This window comes from Mustela nivalis (assembly GCF_964662115.1).
Source record: "Mustela nivalis genome assembly, chromosome: 17".
NCBI classification, from domain to species: Eukaryota; Metazoa; Chordata; class Mammalia; order Carnivora; family Mustelidae; genus Mustela; species Mustela nivalis.
The window spans coordinates 42,941,952-42,963,770 of NC_139036.1; the positions used below are offsets into that span (position 1 = coordinate 42,941,952).

General features: G+C 51.0%; 1 protein-coding gene and 1 long non-coding RNA gene across 18 annotated transcripts in view; one reads left to right on the top strand and one right to left on the bottom strand.

The window, feature by feature from the left end:
* ATP6V0A1 (ATPase H+ transporting V0 subunit a1) overlaps positions 1–19,381 on the top strand; it is a 66,974-nt gene extending 47,593 nt beyond the window's left edge. For 4 of the 17 annotated variants that reach the window (XR_014304676.1, XR_014304677.1, XR_014304678.1 and 1 more), the window contains exons 17-22: positions 285–392; positions 5,114–5,221; positions 6,355–6,464; positions 11,322–11,439; positions 11,745–11,916; positions 17,800–19,381. Coding sequence is in view for 13 of the 17 variants with exons in the window: in XM_082706102.1 (XP_082562228.1) it covers positions 285–392; positions 1,221–1,295; positions 5,114–5,221; positions 6,447–6,464; positions 11,322–11,439; positions 11,745–11,916; positions 17,800–17,893 (693 nt within the window). In the remaining 4 variants the exon portion in view is untranslated. Of the gene's footprint in view, positions 1–284; positions 393–1,220; positions 1,296–5,113; positions 5,222–6,354; positions 6,465–11,321; positions 11,440–11,744; positions 11,917–17,799 lie in introns of those variants that run through there. The other 13 variants (XM_082706108.1, XM_082706100.1, XM_082706099.1 and 10 more) reach the window with 5 other exon arrangements.
* LOC309851243 lies at positions 10,581–14,424 on the bottom strand. Its single transcript, XR_014304684.1, has 2 exons — positions 14,050–14,424; positions 10,581–11,033 (listed from the first exon to the last, which is right to left on the bottom strand). It is a non-coding gene; the product is annotated as an uncharacterized lncRNA (long non-coding RNA).
* Positions 19,382–21,819: the final 2,438 nt, after the last annotated feature.

Genomic DNA, 21,819 nt, shown 5'->3' on the forward strand with positions numbered 1-21,819 from the left:
TTCTGTGGTTTTAGTTTTCAGACCATATATCCAGACTTAAATTCAGCCCATCCTCTTTAGCTTCGGAGGACCTATTATAATTCCTGTATCCACAAAGAGCAGAATTTATAATTCTCATCCTATGAGACAATTCCTGGGCTTTGCCACAACATCATCTAATTATTTTGAGAAGCTAGATAGTGTTACTGTTAGATCAGTAAGAAAGTACTGTTTAGGGGATATTTGTGCTGGAGTTGGAAACTGCATGTTTGATTAATGTGATGTGCCTTGTCCTTACTTTGTAGAAAGGAATTCAGTGTTTCCTGGTAGTGGTTGCACTACTGTGTGTGCCTTGGATGCTACTGTTTAAACCACTGGTCCTTCGCCATCAATATTTGAGGAAGAAGCATTTGGTGGGTGTATTTTTATTGCTGAAAGTTACTAGATTTTTCCCCCCTTGAGATCAAGGCAATTCCTCATCAGATATAATGAATTGTGCATAAGTCTATATGATCTTAAAATGCACCTGTGTCCTATCCCAGCATGAGCACTGGACCTGCTGAAATTTAAAAACCAAAAAACCACATGTATTTGCTGTTCGCACATCTGGATTCAGCTTTGTGTAGCTCAGGTAGAGAAAACAAGTCATAGGTCTTTACCTTTCCTGGCCATGCTTTGCTCATGCTGTGCTCAGCACAGTCCAGGTCTGGGCCTGCCTGGATGCAGCGTCAGCCAGATCAGGGCTGCAAGAGCTGCAGGGAGGTGAATCCACTCCTGTGGTTTGCCTGGGCAACCACAGGGCTGACGCTGAGACATTTTCTTTTAAAATGACACCATGATACTTTCACCAACCAAGACACCCGGAAAAAACATTTGGTTTAAAGAACACTGATTTTTTTTTTTTTTCCTTTTTAGAAAGGAGCACATACACTTGTATTTACTTAATGTATGTGTGCTTATGAATTCTACACACACACACTTAAGTTGCCAGATTTTCATTTCTGCCTATGCAATAATGCTTACTTATTACACTGCCTAGTAAAGCCCGAAAGATCTTATTGCATGACTCTCAAAAGGCTGTTAGGTTATTATTCCTGTTGGAGAGCAGCTGAGTTACAAGACCCTCCTTCTCCCTTTTCTGACCATCTTCATCCTTCCATGTACCCTCCATTCGTCTCCCCCCTCACTCCCTCCCTCTTTTTTTTCTTTCCCCCTTCCTCTTCTCTTCCATTCACTATCAGGAAGGGCAGCCTGTGGAGGCCCCAGTCAGCCCAACCCCGAGCCAGCAGGGACTAGAGGCAGCAGCGGCTGCAACAGTGAGTGAATTAAAACTGACAAACCATCACATTTTGTGTAAAGAGGTGGCAAACAGTGCAGCAGAATTCTTTTCAGTTACGTTGAGAGCATGGGACATGTGTGCTCTTGGGAAGTACGTCCTTGTTACTCATTGAGATGACAGAAAAGATATCCACCTCTTATGAATAGATTCTAATATCATCTTTACCATTGGTCTCCTAAGTTAAGTTTCTATTAAAATCTGTAAGTACAGTCCTATCTATGGAAGCAAAGTGACTGTTGTGCCCTCTCAGAATCCCGTCATCTTAATCCAAGAGGCAGCTCTTGGACTTATCCACTTTCATGTCTGTCTTTTGTAACCATGTATTAGATGATTTTTCAGCATGGAGCAAGAACATTCCTGTGATTCTTGAAGTAATTCCCCTGCTCTTTAAACTTCTGGTTTGGAGGGATGCATGGGCATTTGGTCCATTTTAGCTATGACTCTCTCTCCTGCCAGTGGGACCTTATACATGTCTGCTCTTTTGTGAGAGACTCAGAAGCCCTCCTGTCCTCCACTGCTCCAGAGACCTCCAGTCTGCGTGGGTCTCTGTGCTCCTCTGCATCTGATGCAGTAAGCAAAGTCATCTGTCTGGATCTTTCCTTCTTTAAATATCAACTCATAATTCAGCAACAGCACTTCAAATTAAAATGAAACATTTCAATATTTGTCCTTAACGATATCTCTTAACAAAACTCTTTTAATGTGCTGAGACCAACTTAGCCCAGTCAATTCCAGGTAATTGGTGAGATTTTTAAAATACCACCAGCAGTGATCACACATGTTGCTGGTGTGATCTAGTGACAGAAAGAAAATGAAATATTTAGATGGAGAACTATTTCCTTCATTAGGTGTTTCTGATCATTTTAAACTTAGATACCTGCCATAATCATCCTTCTAGAACGAGTCTAAAAGGGCTGACATTTTGGATCAGAAGATCATTTAATGTTGCTGCTTGAAATTATGTTCAAAGAGAGACTTACTCTCTCCTTTCCTATGAGAAATTTTTTTTAAAAGCCCACAAAGCACATACTATCCGTTTATCAACATTCTTTCCCAATGCTCTTCTTTTTGCTAGTCTTAGCATATTTAAGATGTGCTTCTAAGGCATCCGTCTTGATGCTCTTAACTCTGGTATCCCCTTTCTGTGACACTCTCCAAACTAAATGTCCCCAGTCTGGAAAGCTGCATATTCATGGGGTCTTCTTCACCTCCCTAATTCTTTAGCAAAATATCTGGCTCTAGAGAGCAGCCTGAAGGCATCATTTCGGTCATTTTACAACAAGGACCCTAAGGGCTGAGGATATGATCACTGATCTGTGTTTCTTCTGTTCTGTGTCCTTTGGTTGTCTGTAAGCGATGTGTTACAGTTTGCTTTTTTCTTTTTTTTGCTGATGTATATGTCTCATCCCCTCTTCCTAGAACTCTCATGTCCTGTGTCCTGAAGGGACACTTGGTGGTGTCTGCCTGGGGAGATGGTTTACCTGTCTGCCCCTCACTCTGTCTGCTGGTTGGGGAAAGCTTCAGAAATGACCTTCTGTTTTGGGAGCCTGAAAGCCTAAAGGCTGCCTGGACCCTGTAACCCTTGTCAGGGTACTCTGGGGTCCTCTCCTGTCCGCAGTCCACCTGCTGAGGGTTGTTGGGTATAAGGTGTGTGACCTGGAGGTGCCCAGGGTATTAGGTCTTCCTGAATCCGACTACACATCAGAATCACCTGGTAAACTTTAAATTTGTTTGTTTCTTAGGGTATTAAAACAAAAGAAGTAATAAAGATGGTTCCTGATTCCATGACCTAGACAATCCCCTATTGACATTAAAAAGTAAAATTAGGGGGCACCTCGGTGGCTCAGTAGGTTAAGCGTCTGGCTCTTGATCTCAGCTCAGGTCTTAATCTCAGGGTTTTGAGTTCAAGCCCCACGTTGGGGCTACTAAAGCCCGACTAAAACCAAAACACTAAAAAGTAAAATTAAAGCAATAGTTTAGAGAATGCAAATAGTACAGAAAAAGAAAGTCCCTCTCTTCCCAGACCCCTTCTGCTCAAAGGCAGGGGAGTTTTTGCTTCCAAATTTTTTCTGCATATTTCTATTATTCATTAATATAAATCTGTATATATGTTTGTACATGTATATATGTATGTGTTTAAAATGTACTAGGAATTGTGTTTTAAACTGTGGCACTCTTCTGCCACAGTTTTAGGTTTAAAAATTTTTAGTGTGTCCTGGGAGATCGTTTCACTCTTTTATAGTTGTCTCGTATTCCATAGAACATTCTGTTGGATATGCTAAAATTGTGTAATCACTCTCTTGTTGATGGATATGTTGGTTGTTCCCAATTCTTTGCTATTACAAATAAGAATGCAGGGAACGTCGTTGTCTGTGTACCTTGATCAAATTTCATAAACACAGATGTTCCCAGCAGCAGGACTGCTGAGTCTCAAAGGGTACTTGCATTTTTGTGTGTGTGTGCTTACATTTTCAATTTTGACAGACAGTAAAAATAATTATACAGTTTGCACTTGGGGGATGTTTTTTTAAACATAGATTTCCTAGGCCCCATTCCAGACCTACTAAACGTACGATTTCTGGAGGTAGCATTTGAGAATCTCTAATATCAAGGTGATTCTGATGCAGCTGGCTCTCTGACCAGCACGGGAGAACCCGTGCTACAAGTAGAGAGAGACTTTGCCCAGACACTGAGTTCTAGTAGTCCATAAGCTGTGGTAAAAAGTGCACACCAGAAGGTAGAGCCCTGAGTGGGGACCCCAGGGCAGTTGGCACATCGTGCTGCTGCCCAGAAGGCCATTTTGCTGGAGAGCAGTTTTTAAACTCTTGCCTCCTTTGGGCTCTCTCATCAGAAACCATAAGCATTGGGTCTAAGGACTGGTTCTTTAGCTCCTATTCCCTCTGGTAGGTTAGCTCTCATTGCTGTTTGTCTGATTTCACTCCAGTTCTGCCTGGTTTTTGCACTCAAAGAGGCCTTTTGCCTCAGCAAACCCAAGCTTTTCAAGTCAGGTTGACTTAGAAATTCTGGTTCTGGGGAGCCCACTGAACACAGTGACTGGGAAACGGGTAGAGGCAAACACCCAGTCTGCAACTGCCACATGCCTCCAAGATTGTTGGAACATTCCAGAGTCTTCCACTGAAGGAAAGGAGCCTTTTCCTTGTTCTTTTTTCTTTCTTTCTTTCTTTCTTTCTTTTTTTTTTTTAACTCCATATTCTCTATCCACGAGCTGGTGTACATTAAGCTTTTGTCCCTTCCCTGATCCTAGGAAGTCCTTTGTTCCTGGGCAGAGACCCGGTCCGCTTCTGGGGGAGGTTGCTGGAACTCTTGGGTTCCAGTTGAAAGCTTATCCAACCAGGTTATAATCACCTTGTCATTTGGCTCCCCTCCCTCCTAGAAAGTCTGGTCTTTAGTTCTAGAAAAACTTAGACCCCTGACAACTTTATAGATAGAGCTACAGTCGTTATAAGAGTCTGCTCATAGGAAGCTTTTCCTTCTAGCAGGCCTCTCAGCTGGCCTTGACCGAGGCCAGGTTAGTGCATCCGGAAGCGGCAGGCAGAACTGATCAGAGTGAGGTGGTAAATGCAGCTGCGGCTGGGGCTGGGGCTGGGCCGGTGGTGGTTGGGGCGGGGACAGTGGTTTGTTTTTAGTTCAGCTGTTGGATCAGCGGGTTTTGATTTTGTTGCTAGAATATATGCTTTTCTGAGGTTTGTATGTACTAACCATCGCCCTTCCCCACCTCACAGAATGTCACATTAAAGCCCAGGCAAATTCTACTCTTTCTGTTCATCTGTGTAGGGAACTCTCAACTTTGGTGGGATCAGGGTGGGCAACGGACCGACAGAGGAGGATGCTGAGATTATTCAGCATGACCAGCTCTCCACCCACTCAGAGGACGCAGAAGAGGTAAGATCCAGTGGCGTGGGCTTCCTCTCCTTCTCCTGGGGGTCAGCCCTCGTCTTATGTGCAGAAGTGGCCTCCCTCTGGTCTTCTTGAAAAATGAAAATGCTCATATTAGTGATCAACCTGCCTTCCAGCCCTCTTCAGGCAGCACAGCTTTTTCCAGCGGGCCTACTGCGAGCTCCGGGTGGCCCCTCCAGTACCCGCAGCAGTTGTGGTTGCTTGTCCGAGCTCACTGAATTCTGAGTTGCCCGCAGTACTCTGCATGCCAATCTCAGTGACTAACTATGCTCCTGGGGACCAAGGGCAGAGGAGACCCAGGCTTCCCCACTCTTGTTACCAGAAACACAGCCCCCTTAGGGCAGCTTCTTCTTCCCTTTCCCCTTCCAGGAATGGTTCCAGTTGGAACAGTAACCACGGGTATTTTTCAAGTCTTGTCCCACTAATGGGCTCTTTTTTTTTCCCCCAAGATTTTATTTTATTTATTTGACGAGAGAGAGAGTTCACAAGTAGGCAGAGCAGCAGGCAGAGGGAGGGGGGAAGCAGGCTCCGCGCTGAGCAGAGAGCCTGATGTGGGGCACGATCCCAGGACCCCAAGATCACGACCTGAGTTGAAGGCAGAGGCCCAACCCAATGAGCCACCCAGGCGCCCCAACTAATGTGCTCTTACTACAAATATATTATGTGAGCTTTTAAAAAATGTTACTTGCCGACCTTTTACAGGGAGAGTGAAAAGTAGTAAAGTCAAATTAGACTTTTCCTTAAACCACCACCCCCAGGCTGTTTTTTAAAATCCAGTCTCCTTGCCTGACCACTCACACTACAAAGTCTCTGAATTGAACTTTTGAATGTCATCTGTTCATTATATTGTCTCTCTCTCTCTCTCTCTCTTTTTTTTTTTTTATGCATTATATGCTTTTTGAAGCAAATAGAATAGGAATTAGGGACCCAGGTGACTAAACTTCTCAGTCTGACTGACCGCTTCCCCCATGTGTATGACATTTTTAAAAGATATTGTAAGGGTTGGGGTGCCTTTAAAAGATATGTATCTTTTAATGCTGTAAATCCCGCTGGGTTTGCTTTCTGCGTGTGCTGAGGAGGCCTGCCTCCAACACATTAGGCCCATTTAACATCCACAGTTTTCCCCGGGAAACAGTTCGTAACCTTGTGCTCGTGACTTGTGACCGTGTGTGGCATGGCTTCCCACTAAGTGTAAATTTGTGTTTACAAGCCTACCGAGGATGAAGTGGTAAGAAACAAGCTGGCTTTGCCTTCATGTTTATCTGGGGCTTCTCTTCCCATCCTTGTGATCACTCTGCTGACCCTGCTGCAGCCGGGGGCCAAACACGACACCCGCGCATCCCGCATCTCACGGGCCATGTCTCTAACCAGTGCGTGAACCTGTGTTCTGAAAAAGCTCATCTCCATTAACTGCATCTCATGTCGGTCACCTCTGTCTTTGTTTCACTGACTTTGCTGATCTAATCCCTCTGAGAATGGCTTTGAAAGGAGCTGCAAGTAATGTCTGCTTTGGCATTCTTGAAGTGACCCCCCTTGGGGGTTAGATCCCATTGGTCTTGGCCTTCCTCTCCTGTGGTGTTATGTATGGTCCGGTCGCTCTGCCGCTGGGAGTAGCTGTTTCCTCCTTGCTCTCTGAGAGCTTGTGAGTAAAGCTTACCCTTCCTCCCTGTCTGAGATGCAGCCAGTCTCTTCCTCCTGTCCTCATCAGCTTGATGATGCTTGAAGTGAGAATTGCTGGACCTTCACTTGGGGTCCACTCTACCTCCCTGTGACCCAGATGGGAGGTAGAAAGCTTTCAAAAAGGAGGCTTTGTCTCTCCAATGTATTCCAGAAAAAACAATCCCATTTGCATGAAAGGAGTTCATATTATACCAGGTAATAGAAACAAAGTTGGCCGTTCAGGCCACATTTGGAGTAGAAGGCCTTCTAGCTTAGCAGTAATTCATTTAGTGATACACAAATTTTAAATTGATTTTTTTATTTTTAAAGGCCTTGCTGCACTGTTTGCATCTTCCCCCAAAACTTTTCTCTAAAATATATAGACCCATGAACCTTCCCTCTCCTGGCTCTCCTAGTCCTCTCTAAAAGAGGAGTGGGATGGGAACAGGAAGACCTTGGCTGTTCTGTGTAAAACCAGACCATGCTCGGTCTTCCTGAAGGCTGGAGAGCCTCATTCACTGGCCTCCAGGAGCCCCCGTGTTCCTGTGAGCTGCTCACCTGCACATAGTGACTGGTCGAACTGCTTGGAAGGGCTGGCTGGGAGTGTGTTCTGTGTTAGTGAGGAGCCCAGGCCTCTCCCAGTAACATAGCCTCCAACAACACTGCTCTTTCTAAGTGTCTTCTAGTAGAGCACCCAATGCGTGGTCATCATCAGAATGGTCCACATTAGTGAGCCATGTCCCAGGGGCTTTGGATGTCCACACAAGATGGACTGTAATTCAGCCTCCCCAGTCTCTGGTCCCTCAGCTCCCTCAAGGGTTCAGCGTCCCATGGCTTCCTAAACAATGATGACATTTTATCTTTATCAGGCACATGTATGGTGTAGTGCTCCACAGCCAGATTTAGATGAACTGTTAAAATTATCTAAAGATTTCAAACAAAACTTTTATTTATTTATTTTTTTTAAGTTCAGCCTAATTTTTCTAGAACGTCCCCTTTTTGCTTGGCTGTGAAAACCCATTTGCCCCACGTAGGCCATTATTCCAGCCTTGGTGAAGCTGTAGTTCATCTCCCTGGGAAGCACTTAGTCCAGTTGTGAACCAGGGCCAGGCTGGCTGATCTTCTGGGAAGTCTTGAAAGGCTGTAACCATTCAGCAGGGGTCAGTGGCACCTCTCCCTGCTGTCATCTCACCAGGTGTGGCCATCCCACACACCCAGCCGTGTACTCATTCCATCCGTCCGTGTGTTTTTTTCATCCCACTCACCCATCCATCCATCCAGTCATCCCACTTACCCATCTGTCCACCCCACCCGTTCATTCGTCTCGTGCGTCCGTCTGCCCACCCATTCTCCATCTGTCCATCCCACCCACCCGTCCATCCATCCATCTGTTCATTCATCCTACCCACCCATCCATCCATTAATTCTTTTATCCCACCCATTTATTCATTCACCCTCTGTGTGCCAAGCACTGCGGTGCTACAGAAACTGCAAGAAGAAAAACATAGACGTTGCCTTCGCGGAACTCCCAGCCCAACTGAAGAAACAGCCTGGGTGACAGATGGCGTGATTAAGATGTGCCCAGGATGCTGTGGGAACACGGAAAGAGGGCACCTGACAGGCACTGGGGTTGGGGTGGAGAAGAGGTGACCAGGAAGTGATTCCCTACAGAGATTGTTGCTAACTTAGTCCGGTCAAGCAGGAGTCTTTGTGGGGGCTGGGTGTATACACCATCAGTGTGTATAGTTATCGGAAAGACCCAGGCATGTGGGTCCATCACGTGTTGGGGGTAAACAGGCACACAGCTTGGCTGGAGCTCAGGGACAGGAATTGGAGACCAGTGAGAGGGGCGCCTGGAGGTTGCAGAAACTCACCATGGTACCGAGTGTTTGAATAGTAAGGAGCGATCAGAAGGCGGGGGCAGCTGGAAGTGTCACAGCCTGTGTGCATTGCTGAAATGCTCTAGTGGGTGTGTTCTAGGGGATATTGGATTGGCGAGGGGTCACAGTGTGGAGGCATGGAGACCAGCTAGTTTGATACGAGTCACGAAAGAATCAGGAGGCCTGAAGTGAGGCGTTGCAGAGGAGTTGGAAAGGAAGGGACAGCTAATGAGATCAAGGAAGTTAGAGCTACAGGTCCCAGGACCTCAGTGAATGTAGGCGGTGAGAGTGAGTGAGGATTCCAGATTGACTTCCAGGCTCGGGTGCCTGCGGCCCTAGTGATGACACTGTTAGACGTGGGCCCTCGAGTAGGAACAGGTCCTGGTGGGGTCAGAGCAGAGCAATGAATGAGCGTGGGGGCATGGAGTTTGAAGTGCCTCTGGCGCACTGGGAAGGGATGTAGCACGGCCCGTGGGGAACAGGGAAAGTGGAAATGAAGGTGTCCGTCGGGGAGTCACTCCTACGGGTGGCCGTCCAAGACTGAGCGGCCACGCTGCAAGAGAAGTGTGAGAGCTGAGGCTGGACCTCCAACATTTAAGGAAGAATCAAGATGGAGACTGGGAAGGAGCATCCGGGGAGGTAGGAGGAAAACTTAGGACAGGGGAGCGTCTCCAGAGCGAGGAGGAAAAGGCAACAGTGAGAGGCACTGCAGGGGCTCAGTCAGGACACAGAATGTGTTAGACCTCACGCCTGGGAGGCAAGGGAGTGGGTCCTGGGAAGGTAGGGTCTGTCAGGTGGAGAGGGTGGAGGGCAGGACCCAGGAGGTGAGGAGGGGAGGGGCCGCACACCTGGAGGAGAGTGTAGCCGGGAGTCCCTAGCGGTCCTTCTCAGTCACAGCTGACTCCTGAGGCAGTGATAGGCTCCTAAGTGCTGGGCTGCATTTCACGATAAATCCTCACCCACTTGCTCCATTATATAGTGATGAAAACTTGCCCACGGTTACAAAGCAGGAAGTTAGGAAGAAAGTACAGGGAGAGTGTGGTAACACCCGGAAGGGAGGCTCCCTCTGTGTTCTCCATTCTTCTGGGAGGAACTCTGGATAAAATAAAACTGAAAAGGGGCCAGTTCTACAGGAAACCCAGCAGTCCGTGCTTTCGTGGAGCTCTTAGGAGCAGTGCTCCTGGGAGCCAGGACTGTCCTGCCTCTACAGGCTCTGGGGTGACAGCCAGCACTGGTGGGAAAGAGCTCTTAGCAGTGTTCTTGGGATTGGAGTAATGAAGATTTCCCTAGTTTTTAGGGTAACAGGCCTCTTTAGGAGGCCTGAAGAGCCTGTTACAGAAGAAAAGCCCAGAAATACTCCAAGTCAGGTGAGGGAAACTGAGGCAGTTGCCCAGAGATGGAGTGTTGGAGCTGGCCCCCCTCCCTCCTGGCCGCACCCCCGAGGCCTGAGCTGTGAGCACTTTACCAGCCAGCTCCTTCTCTCGTCCTGCCTTCATGCAATTTCTCAGGACATTTCTTGTGTCCTTTGGGAGTGGAGTCATGTGAGTCTTGAAAGAAACTGGTGAGAAACAGACTCCGACCTGAAGGCAGGGTAGGCAGGGAGGCCCTGTGCTTCTGGGTTTCTGTGGGGGCTGTGTGGGAGGATCCCAGGAAGGGCCCACCTCCTGTTTTTGGTGGCTGTGATTGCCCCACGTGGGGTGGGAGTTGGGGTCCCCGGAAGGATGCCTGGCTCCCCTCCAGTGCATGCCAGTAATTATTCCCTAGCCGCTCTTGGAGCGGGCTGCATGTGAACTCCTGCAGGCTTGTTCTAGCTCTACCCCTTTATTCTCGAAACAGTATTTGATGTGGGAAGGAAAGATGGAGAAAGGGAGCCTGAGAAAAACAGAAACAAAAAAACAATAGATGTTCCATGTGATCTCAGTCAACTGGAGGATTTGGGGAAACTTCTGTCAGAATTTCTATGTGTCATCTTCTCAGAAGCCACAAAAGAAAAAGGAGGTTATCTTGCTCCCAACAGGCCGTAAGAATAATAAGTGAAGTGACTGTAGAGGCTTAGTCTTGCCTTGGCAGCTTCTGGCCTGCAAGCCCGTCACCTGAAGCATGGCCGCCCAGGAAAAGCCCTCTGCTCTGAGGACTCGGAGGAAGGAGGAGGTCAGCTGGAGGAGGCCCAGCAGCAGGGCCCTAGAGTCCCGCGGCCAGACAGCCCATTTCTCTGAGTGCTCTTAACTCGGCATACATTCCTCTCTCAAGCTTACAGCCTAGTGAGAAGAAAAACGTGTTGAGAGTCATCTCGTTAAGATGGAGGTCATTAAAATGTAGTTTGTCAAGGGAAATGGGGTGTCCCAGTTGGGGGCTAAGCCAGGCAGGATTTCTGGGGATAACGTAGCTGAATCACCACCTGTGGTCAACACTGGGGGCTTCCTGGCCCAGATAGCCGTCAGTGCTGGTCCTCAGGCCCGGGCCCCAAGCTCCAAGTGGCCACACACAGCCCCATCTGCACATCGCCTCCCAGCCTCTGTCTTCTCTCTGGTTTCCTTCCATGACAGTTTGACTTTGGGGACACCATGGTCCACCAGGCCATCCACACCATCGAGTACTGCCTGGGCTGCATCTCAAACACCGCATCCTACCTGCGGCTCTGGGCCCTCAGCCTGGCACATGCACGTGAGTGTATTTCTCTCTGGTGGGAAATTACAGGTTTCCCCTTCTCTGGGCACTCTCCCCGATGTGGGGCTTAAGTAGAGTGGAAATAACATAGAGGTCTGGAACTACTCAGTCTCCTGAATCCCGGGAGAAAGCCGTCCAAACGGGAGGACCAGCACTTTGCCACCTGAGCTATGTGCGGGGAGTCCCTGCAGGAAGCCGGGGTGCGGCAAACACTTGGGATGAGGGACGGCAGAGCAAAGTGGTAGGCCCACGGCATCTCTTGCCACGCTGAACCAGATGTCCTGTCTCTCTGCATTCCCCAGAGCTGTCTGAGGTGCTTTGGACCATGGTGATCCACATCGGCCTCAGCGTGAAGAGCTTGGCGGGAGGTCTGGCGCTGTTCTTCATTTTCGCCGCCTTTGCCACCCTGACCGTGGCCATCCTCCTGATCATGGAGGGCCTCTCAGCCTTCCTCCATGCGCTACGATTACACTGGTGAGCGGCAGCGAGTTTGGGGGGCTGGGATGTGTCCTTAGCTGCACGGAAGGCAGCTTTACTCTGGTACAGAATCCAGAGACACTGGGAAGTGTCTGCTTTCGTTCACATCATTATACCCAAGGACCTACATTAGGAGTGAGCATCAGAAAATGTCCACAGAATAGCACAGCTCACTTTTCAGAGCCTCCAGCAGAGAATTCTCTGGTGGGTGTTGTCAGATTCCCTCTCCCTGCCTTTAGCTTTCTTCACTGCTCTTGATTATGGCTTAAAAGCCCTGCTGAGGGTGTTGGTTTGTTTGGTTTTTGTTTTGTTTTATTTTGTTTTGTTTTGTTTTGTTGCTCTGGCATAAACTTTCTCCTGTCTTCAGAGCAATGGAAGCAACTCTGGAATAGATTTTCAGTCCGGGAAGGTGCTAGAACACACTGTACCCCAGTTTTGTCCCCCTCGTTCTGTCACTGTGCCAGTGTCTTTGCGTAGGAGCCCTGGCAGCCCCATGTGGGTAGGGGGGCTCCTGCTTCCACCCTGAAGCAGCTTCTTCAGAAGGGCAGGTTTGGATTTGTTTGTTTTCCTTAAAGTATTTGGTGGCTTTTAATGGCTCTGTCTGGAGAGAGCTAGCTCAGTCCCAGGGAGTGGGAGAGGTGGAGTCTGGTCTAGGCAGTGACCCTGTGGCCTCAAGGTAGGATTACCAGGTTTGGCAAATACAATTACAGGACACCCAGTGAAATTTGAATTTCAGGTAAACAACTTTTTTTTTTTGTAGTATAAGTATTTCCCAAATATTCATGTGATATACTAAGCACTAGCATCCTGTACTTCATCTGGTTTCCCTACCTCAAGCTCTCCCTCTTTTGAGTCTGTACTTCGTCCTTTATGTCATGATTCTCCCTCTCTTTTTGCGTCTCAAACCCCAATGGCTGTGGAAGCTCTGGACCCTGTCCCTAGAGAAACACCCCCACCAACAGTCTTACCCGTTTATGGGGTCACAAACTCAGGAACCCTAACCGTAGGAACTCCTAGATGAGAGGGCCTATGGTGCCAATGATTTCGAGATCAGAGGGTGTATGGAATGTCTCATGACATCAGTTTTCTAACCCTGAACCCAAGGATCCTCTTCCCCATTCCCCTTATCTTTGGTTTTCCTCCTGACTTGGTTATGCCGAGCCCCCTCCAGGATTCCTCTGTTTGCTGTTCTAAAGGATGGGAACGGGGCGCCTGGGTGGCTCAGTGGGTTAAGCCGCTGCCTTCGGCTCAGGTCATGATCTCAGGGTCCTGGGATCGAGTCCCGCATCGGGCTCTCTGCTCAGCAGGGAGCCTGCTTCCCTCTCTCTCTCTCTGCCTGCCTCTCCATCTACTTGTGATTTCTCTCTGTCAAATAAATAAATAAAATTAAAAAAAAAATAAATAAAGGACGGGAACGTAAGGCATGGCAGAGCGGGGCGTAACTGGGACTTGCTCTTCCCTCAAAAGCTCTTTTAAAATAACCCATCCTCTGGCTGGCTTTCCTCCTCCTTGCCGCCCTCCTCCTCACCCAGCTGTTGTTTATTTACTGTCCAGCCAGGAGGTTCGGGGCGCTGTGTGGCTCGGACTGCTGGCCCGCTGCCCCGTTCTCAGCTTATCAGCACGCTCTCTCCCCAGCACACTTCCTCACCCGCTCGGTATGAGGGAATGTCTGTGTAGCCAGCCTGTGGTGACTCACTGTCTCTTCCTTCCTTTCCTAGTCACTTCTCTGTCTCATGAGCCCTGCGCTTGAGGGGCCAGTTGCCACCCCACCTGAATTCCAGCCCAAGAGGGAGGCCTGTCACCTCCTCCCTTGGGCGGGCTGGGAGCAGTCACGGTGCTGGATCAGAACTCTCAGAGCAGTGAGCCAGGCACACCGCCGTCACCTGAGCCTGGGCCTAATCTCCAGAGTGAGCAGAGGCCGCTTGGGAGGCCATGTTCTATTGGGGCCAGAAGGATTATTTCTCCCTCGGGCTTTCCTGTGGCCTTCAAGTGAAGGTGTCTTCCCTCGGCCCCATGAGTGAGCCCAAGAACCTGATGAGTGACAAGAGAGCAGGCTTCAAATTAGGCCCACCTGGGTTCAAATTCCGGCTCTGCTGTCACTGGCTGCCTGACCCTGAGAAGAGCACTTACCTTTCTGGACCTCACTTTCAGGTGGGGAGAGGATGGTGTCCGTGTAACATGGTCGCTGTGATAAATAGGAAATAACGCGCACACCAGGTGCCTGTGGCAGTGGCTGGGCTCCTCAGAAACTGACGTTTGAGTGCAGATCACTTAGAAGTGGGCTGCCTGCCCTAAGGAGAGGGCATCTTGGTGGCAGTCCCTCACAAAGAAACTGCTTTTAGTGTTTCAAGAGGGGAGGACCCCCCCCCCCACCCCCCGCAAGAGAGGCACAGTCTCATCAGACAACCTTGTGGGTTGTGGAGGTAGAGAAGAGAAACATGAAGCTCCTTTGTCCAGCTTTCAGAATCCTGTTGTTGGAGGCCCGTTTGGAGCATTGCCCTGACTGAAAGGGGGTGAATGAAACGGGTGCTCGTGCTCCCCCTCCTGGCCAGATGTGGATGTGAGGCAGGGATTCAGGGCCTTCTAGTTCCTGTCCCCACCACCGCTGGGATGCAGGAATTCTGAGTTGTGGCCCTCTTGTGAGGCTGGGGACAGCGGGTCCTGCTGAAAATGGGTGCTTGACATTGCTGTATTTTTCCTGGGGTCCAGCCTGGACGTCCTCATAACTGTCACTGTATCCTTGGCTGTCAGCTGGGGTTTCCTGATCCTATGCAAGGGCTGCCCCATTACAAGAGCTCTGGATGTCTTCAGTGGGGACAAGAACAACATCATACACCACTAGTGTGAGATTCATGTAGGGTCCAGAGGAGGCGGGTGATATATTTGAAACCAAGAGTGAACAGGTTACTGTCTAGCTATTCATTCCGTGTCCTTCTGAGTTACATGTCTCTCTCTTTTGCCTAATGTCAGAGATGTCTTTCCTTGCGCAGGAAAGGCAAAGGCAGGGATAGGATTTGTCAGTTTGTGGACACCAAACTGACTTCAGTAGAAAGGCTGTTGCCTCCTGGCCCACTTTCAGGAACCAAATCCCTTCTTACTGAGCAGATCCACATGCATGTCGATGTGCACACGTGTGCACTCACGGATTTGTTGAAGGGCAAAGGAAGGTGGGGACCAGGCTGTCATAAAGAGTGGAGTGGCGGCGCGCACAGGACACCACGGGGCGGTTGCAGGAACAGCTGGCCTGGAAGTGAGTACCCCTGGAGCGGAGCTCCTGGCTGCCGTCATTCCCCTGGCTGGCATGGGGGCGGTCGGACAGATTTGTGCTCCAGGCCCTGGGCTGCTCAGAGAGCGGCAGAAAGGGCCCGAGAAGCAGCTCAGCCCCAGATCATCTTTCTAAAACTGCCTCTTTCCACTCACATGCCTGCCAGGAAAGGGAGGAGACCCAGGACTCCTTTCCCCTTCCTTCACTCAAGGAAACAGGTTTCTGGTTACATAGCAGTGCCGAGCGCTCCGGCAACTCCCCCTACCCTTCGGGTCACGGGGTGGCCTCTGCCCGGTACCGCAGCAGGGAGGGAAGGGGTGGGAGGGAGGAACCCATCTGACTTCCTGAGGCTGGGCCTCCTCACAACTGTGGAATTCTAGAGGTGGTTTGGGCCATGGCAGGGCCCTGGAGACTCCCTGAGTAGTGTAGCCGACTCCGAAAATAAGAGGAACTTGCAGGGCTGTGAGCAGGGCACTCGAGGCCCCTGCGCAAAGAACTTGATGTTTGTACTTTCTCAGGAAACACTCATTTTCCTGACTGGGAGGGAGAAAAGGGTGGGGAGCCCGATAGGGAGATTGCTTTCCAGCTTTGTTCTGGGAGGTTGGAGTAAGTGAGGCTGAGAAGGGACAGGAAGTCGGCCTGACCCCGAGATGCCCTAGGGTGTCCGTGGTGGTGGCCACCTGAACCCTCTAACCACAAGCAGTCGCTCGAGGTAGAAGGAGTATCGGGCCATGTGTCAGAGGACCACCCATGTGCTCACACAGCAGAAGTCATCCGCCTGCATCTCAGACCCCTGGAGCCCTTCCTTCCCGCTGGGCCCCTGGGTAGGTAAGGCACACAGAGGAATGCCAGAAGGATGGTGATCCCACGGGCTTCGGAAAACTTCCTGAAGCTCCTATGCCAATTCGTCCATTTTGGAATTTGAATTGTTTGTGTGATTAGCCAGCCAGGGGGTCAGAGTTCTGCGCCCCTCGTAGACCCTAAGGTGACTTGGCCACCATCTCGCCACATGTCGAATGCAGATGGCATATGTCGATCTCTTTCCGGTTGTTCAGAAATGCCCTTGCCATATGCAGACAGCCTCCTTGGCGGGAAGCATGCAGTCCCGACAGCAGTGGGTGAAAAGCAGGAACCTACCCCATCCCTACCTAATGCCCCCAATGGAGGCCTAAATAGCTGTAGCTTCTAGGACTTCTCAGGGGGTTGGGACGGGGGAACGAGTCCAGATCCCGGTTTGAAATTGCTCTTGCCAGGAATCCTGTGACTTCAATGTGAAGCCCCCTCCCCCGGGTCTTATTTTCCCTTGGCCCAGGGAACCCTCCAGAGTCTGGGAGGCTTTGGGATTTTGGCCCAGCCCCTGGAATGTGGGGCTGGGAGGAGAAGGCCGCCTGTTCTTAACGCCCCCGCAGAAAATTCTGTTCACCTCTTCTCCCCAGGGGTTGCAGCCAGCAGCTCTGCAGTGTCCTCTGCCAGCACTGCAGGGCTGAAGGGGCCTCTGAGGACCTCTGAGGGCTACTATCAGACCGTCCCTGCTGCACATGGTCCTTCCTGTGCAGGCCTCTGGGCTTGGAGGCAGGACGGAGTCCCGCCCTAGGTCCCAGCCTCTAGCCCCCAGCCCCTCTGTCCTTTGCAGGGCTTCTGCTGGTGCCCCCAGGGTCACACAGTGCTGAGTGGAAACTATTCCTCAGGGCAGCTCTCCTTGGCTTTTTTATCCTCTGATTCATGCATTTTTCTGCCCATATTTGGTGGTGATTTGGTTGCTGGGCGGCCCTCCAGGAAGTGTGCAAGGGAAGCTCGGCCTGCAGCCTGGCTCTGCTTCCAGGAGGGCCGGCTTCCTGCCCCTCAGAGTTGGAGAGGGCCCCAGGGAGGCGGTCAGCGATGGCTGCTGGGCTCCCTGGGAAAGGAGGTGAAGCTCTGCTTTTCCTTTCAGCCCCTGAGAGAAGAATTCGTTCTCAGATGTTTTTGTCGTTGGAGAATATTTTTACCGTTACTTGGAGAAGACTCCCCCCCCCCCCGCCCCGCTCCCCACCCCATCCCACCCCCGCAACTCCTGGGAATTTCCTCCCCAAAGCCTCCAGCCTTCACTCACAACCCTCCCTTCTCCTTCCTCCTGCAAGAGAAGAAACAAGGGCACTTGCCGGAGTCCCTGGCGCTGAGCTCTGCCACCCTGGGGCTTCCCTGAGAGGTCGGCCGTGAGTCCCTGAGCCCTGGCCAGGAGCTGGTGTCTAGTCTCATTGCCTTAAGAGACTCAAAGCAATGGCACTTTTGCACATGGCTAGACAAAGAGTTTTGCGTAAACACACTCTGCTTAGCAGGAAGGAGCAGGAAGGACAAACCAGTGAGGAGGTACACGGCACTCACTCCTGCCTTGCCAGAGTGCCTGGCCGAGGGCAGGCCCAGGCTTCAGAAGCAGGGCTTGTGTGCACTGTGGGAAGTAGGCTAAGGCCTGGGCTCGGTGGGTGGGTGGGCAGGTGGGTGGCAGAAGGCTGAGCTGTTTGCCCAGGCTCAGCTAGGAAAGTGAGGTCTCTAGGAGGAGGGTCAGAGCTTCCTTTTAGCCCCTGGGAAACCCCAAAAGGATTCTGTGGAATGATGGCTTTCCTTTTCCCTTTCCCCAGGGTCGAGTTCCAGAATAAATTCTACAGCGGAACCGGTTTCAAGTTCCTACCCTTCTCCTTTGAGCACATTCGGGAAGGGAAGTTTGACGAGTGAGCCCGTCGTGCGGCTGTGTGCCGGCAGGCTGCCCTCCCCACTCCCGCCACAGTGGTTAGCTGTGCGCCTCTTGCCTGTTGGTCGTGTTCCCTGGGTATCGGGGTATTTGTGTCATCCCCGCCACCCCTCCCCCAGCCACCTGTGAGTCATTTAGATAGATCCGTCCCTCCCTGGGTCCTCCGCCACCGCCAACGTCATGTGTAGTGTAGTGATTTTCTAGAGAGAAGCCGGGCTCTGGCTGTCACTCCTACCCACTGGGCACTGGCCTTGCCCTCCCAGCCTTCGTCCAGCCAGAGACAGCCCCTTCTCTGTCCCCCGGTGATGAACAAGTTTGTGCATTTTACACTTGAGCCCGAAGCCCACGGAAGGAGCGCCGTCCCTATATACACCAGGACTTGGAGCCCCCCTCCCTGCCATTCTAATTACCGGTTGGGGGCAGGGGTGCCCTTTAACACACCCCACTCTTGTGTTAGCAGGGAGAGGGTCCAGGAGGTGGTGTTGCTGTCCTCTGCCCATCCCGTCTGGTCTTCAGGGCAGTTGTTAATCAGGAATTCAGCTGGACCCGACTGTGCCGCTGTGTGTGGCTTCTCCCTGTCACTCCCAAGGGTCCCCGGGGACCGCACACCACCTCCCTAATCCTCGCCCTCTCCTCCCTCCCAGAATCCCCTCCTTCTCCCTACCGCTGTGTACCCGGCACAACAGCACAGCTGGGTCTCTGCGCAGAAAGACTCTCCTGTGGCTTCTCAGGCGGAGCTGCAGGCCCTGCCGCAAGCAGGCCCTCGGGGCAGAGGCTTCGAACTGGTGCTGTTTTCCTGGCGCAGTCCCCAAGACATTCCCCTATCCCTAATCATGAGTCTCTAGGTCAGGACCATAGTCATCCAGGGTGGTTCTGCCGGCAGACCTGCCTTCTCTGCCCTCCAGTGCCCCTCTGCACTTCTACTAGGGACCCTGGTCAAGGGAGTGCGGTCCTGGTCCTGGGCAGTGAAGGTCAGGGCCATTTACAGTCTGTCAGTGGGAGGCTGGGCCAGGGCTGCAGTGTGCTGCTTGTGAGAGCTGCGGGGGCCTTACCCTGTGGGCGGATGGGTAGCACCCCCCAGGGGACCACCTCTCCAGTCATCCCCATGCTGGGCTATGGCTTTCAGGGCCTTTAATCATGTGTTGACACAGCAGCCCAGGCTGCTTCAGCTAAATTGAACCCTGGGCCCCCAGTGGAGGAGATAATCCCGTGAATTGGCCAGGGCCTGTGCTCCACCCACCCGGGCTTTTCTGAGTGAGGCACTTAGAGCCTCTCCTGGGCATGGGCCACCTGAGCTTCCTCGTGTGCTGGCCAGTGTGGCCCTGTGTTGAGCCCCCTCCCCTCTGGGCCCCGTGGTTTACATGTGACCTTTGCTCTGTTTACAGCAGGGTTTGAAGCAGAGCTCTTAGGAACCCTGCCCAAGGCCCTTCTGTTCACGTATTCCTATGCTAAATAAAGTGTGTTTGACTCTACCAGGGAGCCTGCCTGTCCTTGTGCCCACAGCCCCTGTGGTGCACGCCCCTGCCCCTCCCCCAGCACGTCTGCTTCCCTGTGATCAGAGGCCACAGCTGCAGGCCAGACAGTTTGTGAAATTCTCACCTCTCACGTTTCCCAGGCGCCTTCCCCTCCCTCGAGCCCAGCAGCTCTGCAGATAGCTCCGGTGGGGAGGGACCTAGGGACCTGTCCTCCTCTTCCTTTCCCACACTGCCCACCCATTGGGCAGGGGAAGAGGGGGCCTGGGCAGCTGCCCACCCGCGTCTGCCTCTTCTGCAAGTGTGCTTCCCAGGACTCAGTAGCCTGGCCCTTCTGATCCCTGATGCCCTTGGCCTTGGTGTAAGTGGAGACTCCGCGTGGGGTTCCTCAGGGCAGCAGGAGGATGTGAGGTGCTGAAGTCGGCAGGTGGCTGAAGAGGCAGCAGGCGGGGCGGGCAGGGAGGGCGAGGTCTCCCTCCTAACTGCCGTGTCAGGCACCCACATTCTTCCTCCCCATTCCTCCTGGGGCCTCCAGGACAGGGCTGTGGAGGAATGTAAGCAGCAGGCCAACAGCTGCTGCTCCGGAGGGGTGAGGCGGGGCGAGGAGGGGCAGGAACACCCTGTTTCATGTTCCCCTTCCTCGAGCCCTCTCCTCCCCACAGGCCACCTACCCCGGAACAGGCCCGTGAGTGTGGCACCCGCACCTGGCTTCAGGCCCCCGCAGGTTGAGCCTTCATGGGGCGGAGCGCTTTCAGCCTCTGCTCCGTTACCGACTCAAAAGGAGAGAGATTTGGAAATCAGTGAAATGAGAGTCCAGAAGTAAATTTACTTTGTGGGAGATTGAGCTTCCACAAAGGGGCCAGGACAGTTCAGTGTGGAAAGAACAGTCTTGAACAAGTGGTATTTGTACAACTGGGTATCCTCGTGCGAACGAACACATTTGGACGGCAGCCCCCACACCGTATTTAAAGTGAACTCAAAGTAGGCTACATTTTTTTCTCAATGTAAAAGTTAAAAACTAAAATTCCTACGGGGAATTACAGGAGAACGTTTTCGTGAGCTTGGGTTAGGGGATGATTTTTAGATACAACCCTAAAAGCAAAGCGACAACCAGATAAAAGAGGGGCGCCCAGGGGACCAGTGGGTTAAGTGTCCGACTGTTGTTTCAGCCCAGGTCCTGATCTCAGCGCTGGGAGATCAAGCCTGGCATTGGACTCAGCACTCAGTGCAGCGTCTGCTTGAGTTTGTCTCCCTCTTCCTCTGCCCCAGCCCCACCTCTCTCTCTCTCTCTCAAATAAATAAATCTTAACAAAAAAGGAAAGATAAGAGCCTTAGGGCCGCCTGGGTGGCTCAGTCGGTTGAGAGTCCCAAATCTTGAGCTGAAGGCAGACGTCTAACCACCCAGGCACCCCTAAATAACTTAATTTAAAAGGTAAAATTAGGTGCACCTGGGTGGCTCAGTGGGTTAAAGCCTCTGCCTTCGGCTCAGGTCATGATCCCAGCATCCTAGGATCAAGCCCCACATCAGGCTCTCTGCTCAGCGGCAAGCCTACTTACTCATCTCTCTCTACCTGCCTCTCTGCCTACTTGTGATCTCTGTCTGTCAAATAAATAAAGTCTTTAAAAAAAATTTGTTTTTAAATAAAAGGTAAAGTTAGCGAAGCCTAGGTGGCTCAGTGGCTTAAATGTCTGCCTTTGGCTCAGGTCATGATCCTAGGGTCCTGGGATGGATCCTAGGCTCCTTGCTCAGCTTGGAATCTCCTTTTCCTTCTCCCTCTTCCTCTGCCCCTCCCCCTGCTTGTGTGCATTCTCTGTCAAATAAATAACAATTTTTTTAAAAAAATTTATTTTAAAAAATCTTAAAAAAATAAAAGGTAAAAACATGAACTTTTAATTTAAAAAAGGAAAGGATTTGAGTAAACATTTCTAGGAAGAAAACTACACAAATGAACAATTAGCCCATGAAAAGATTCTTAGCATCATCAGGGAAACTCAAATCAAAACCATAAGAAGATCTGCCACATCAAGCCCGCCATGAAAGGCAGGAATAAAGGGAAAATTAAAATTGTGGACAAGGATGCGGAGGAATTGGAACTGCAGTGTGGGGCCGAGGGATTGGAAATGGTGCAGCTCCTTCAGAAAGCAGCTCTGGCAATTTTTAAAACATTGAATCTAGGGGCTCCTGAGTGACTCAGTTGAGTGGCTGCCTTTGGCTCAGGTCATGATCCCAGGCTCTTGGGATCGAGCCCCACATCGGGCGCCCTGCTCAGTGGGAGGCCTGCTTCTTCCTCTCCCTCTGCTGCTCTCCCTGCTCATTCTCTCACTCAAATAAATAAATAAAAACTTAAAAAAAAAAAAAAAGCATCAAGCTAAGAAGCCAGATGCGAGACCAAATAACATGTGATTCCTTTAATGTGAAATGTCTGGAATGGGTGGCA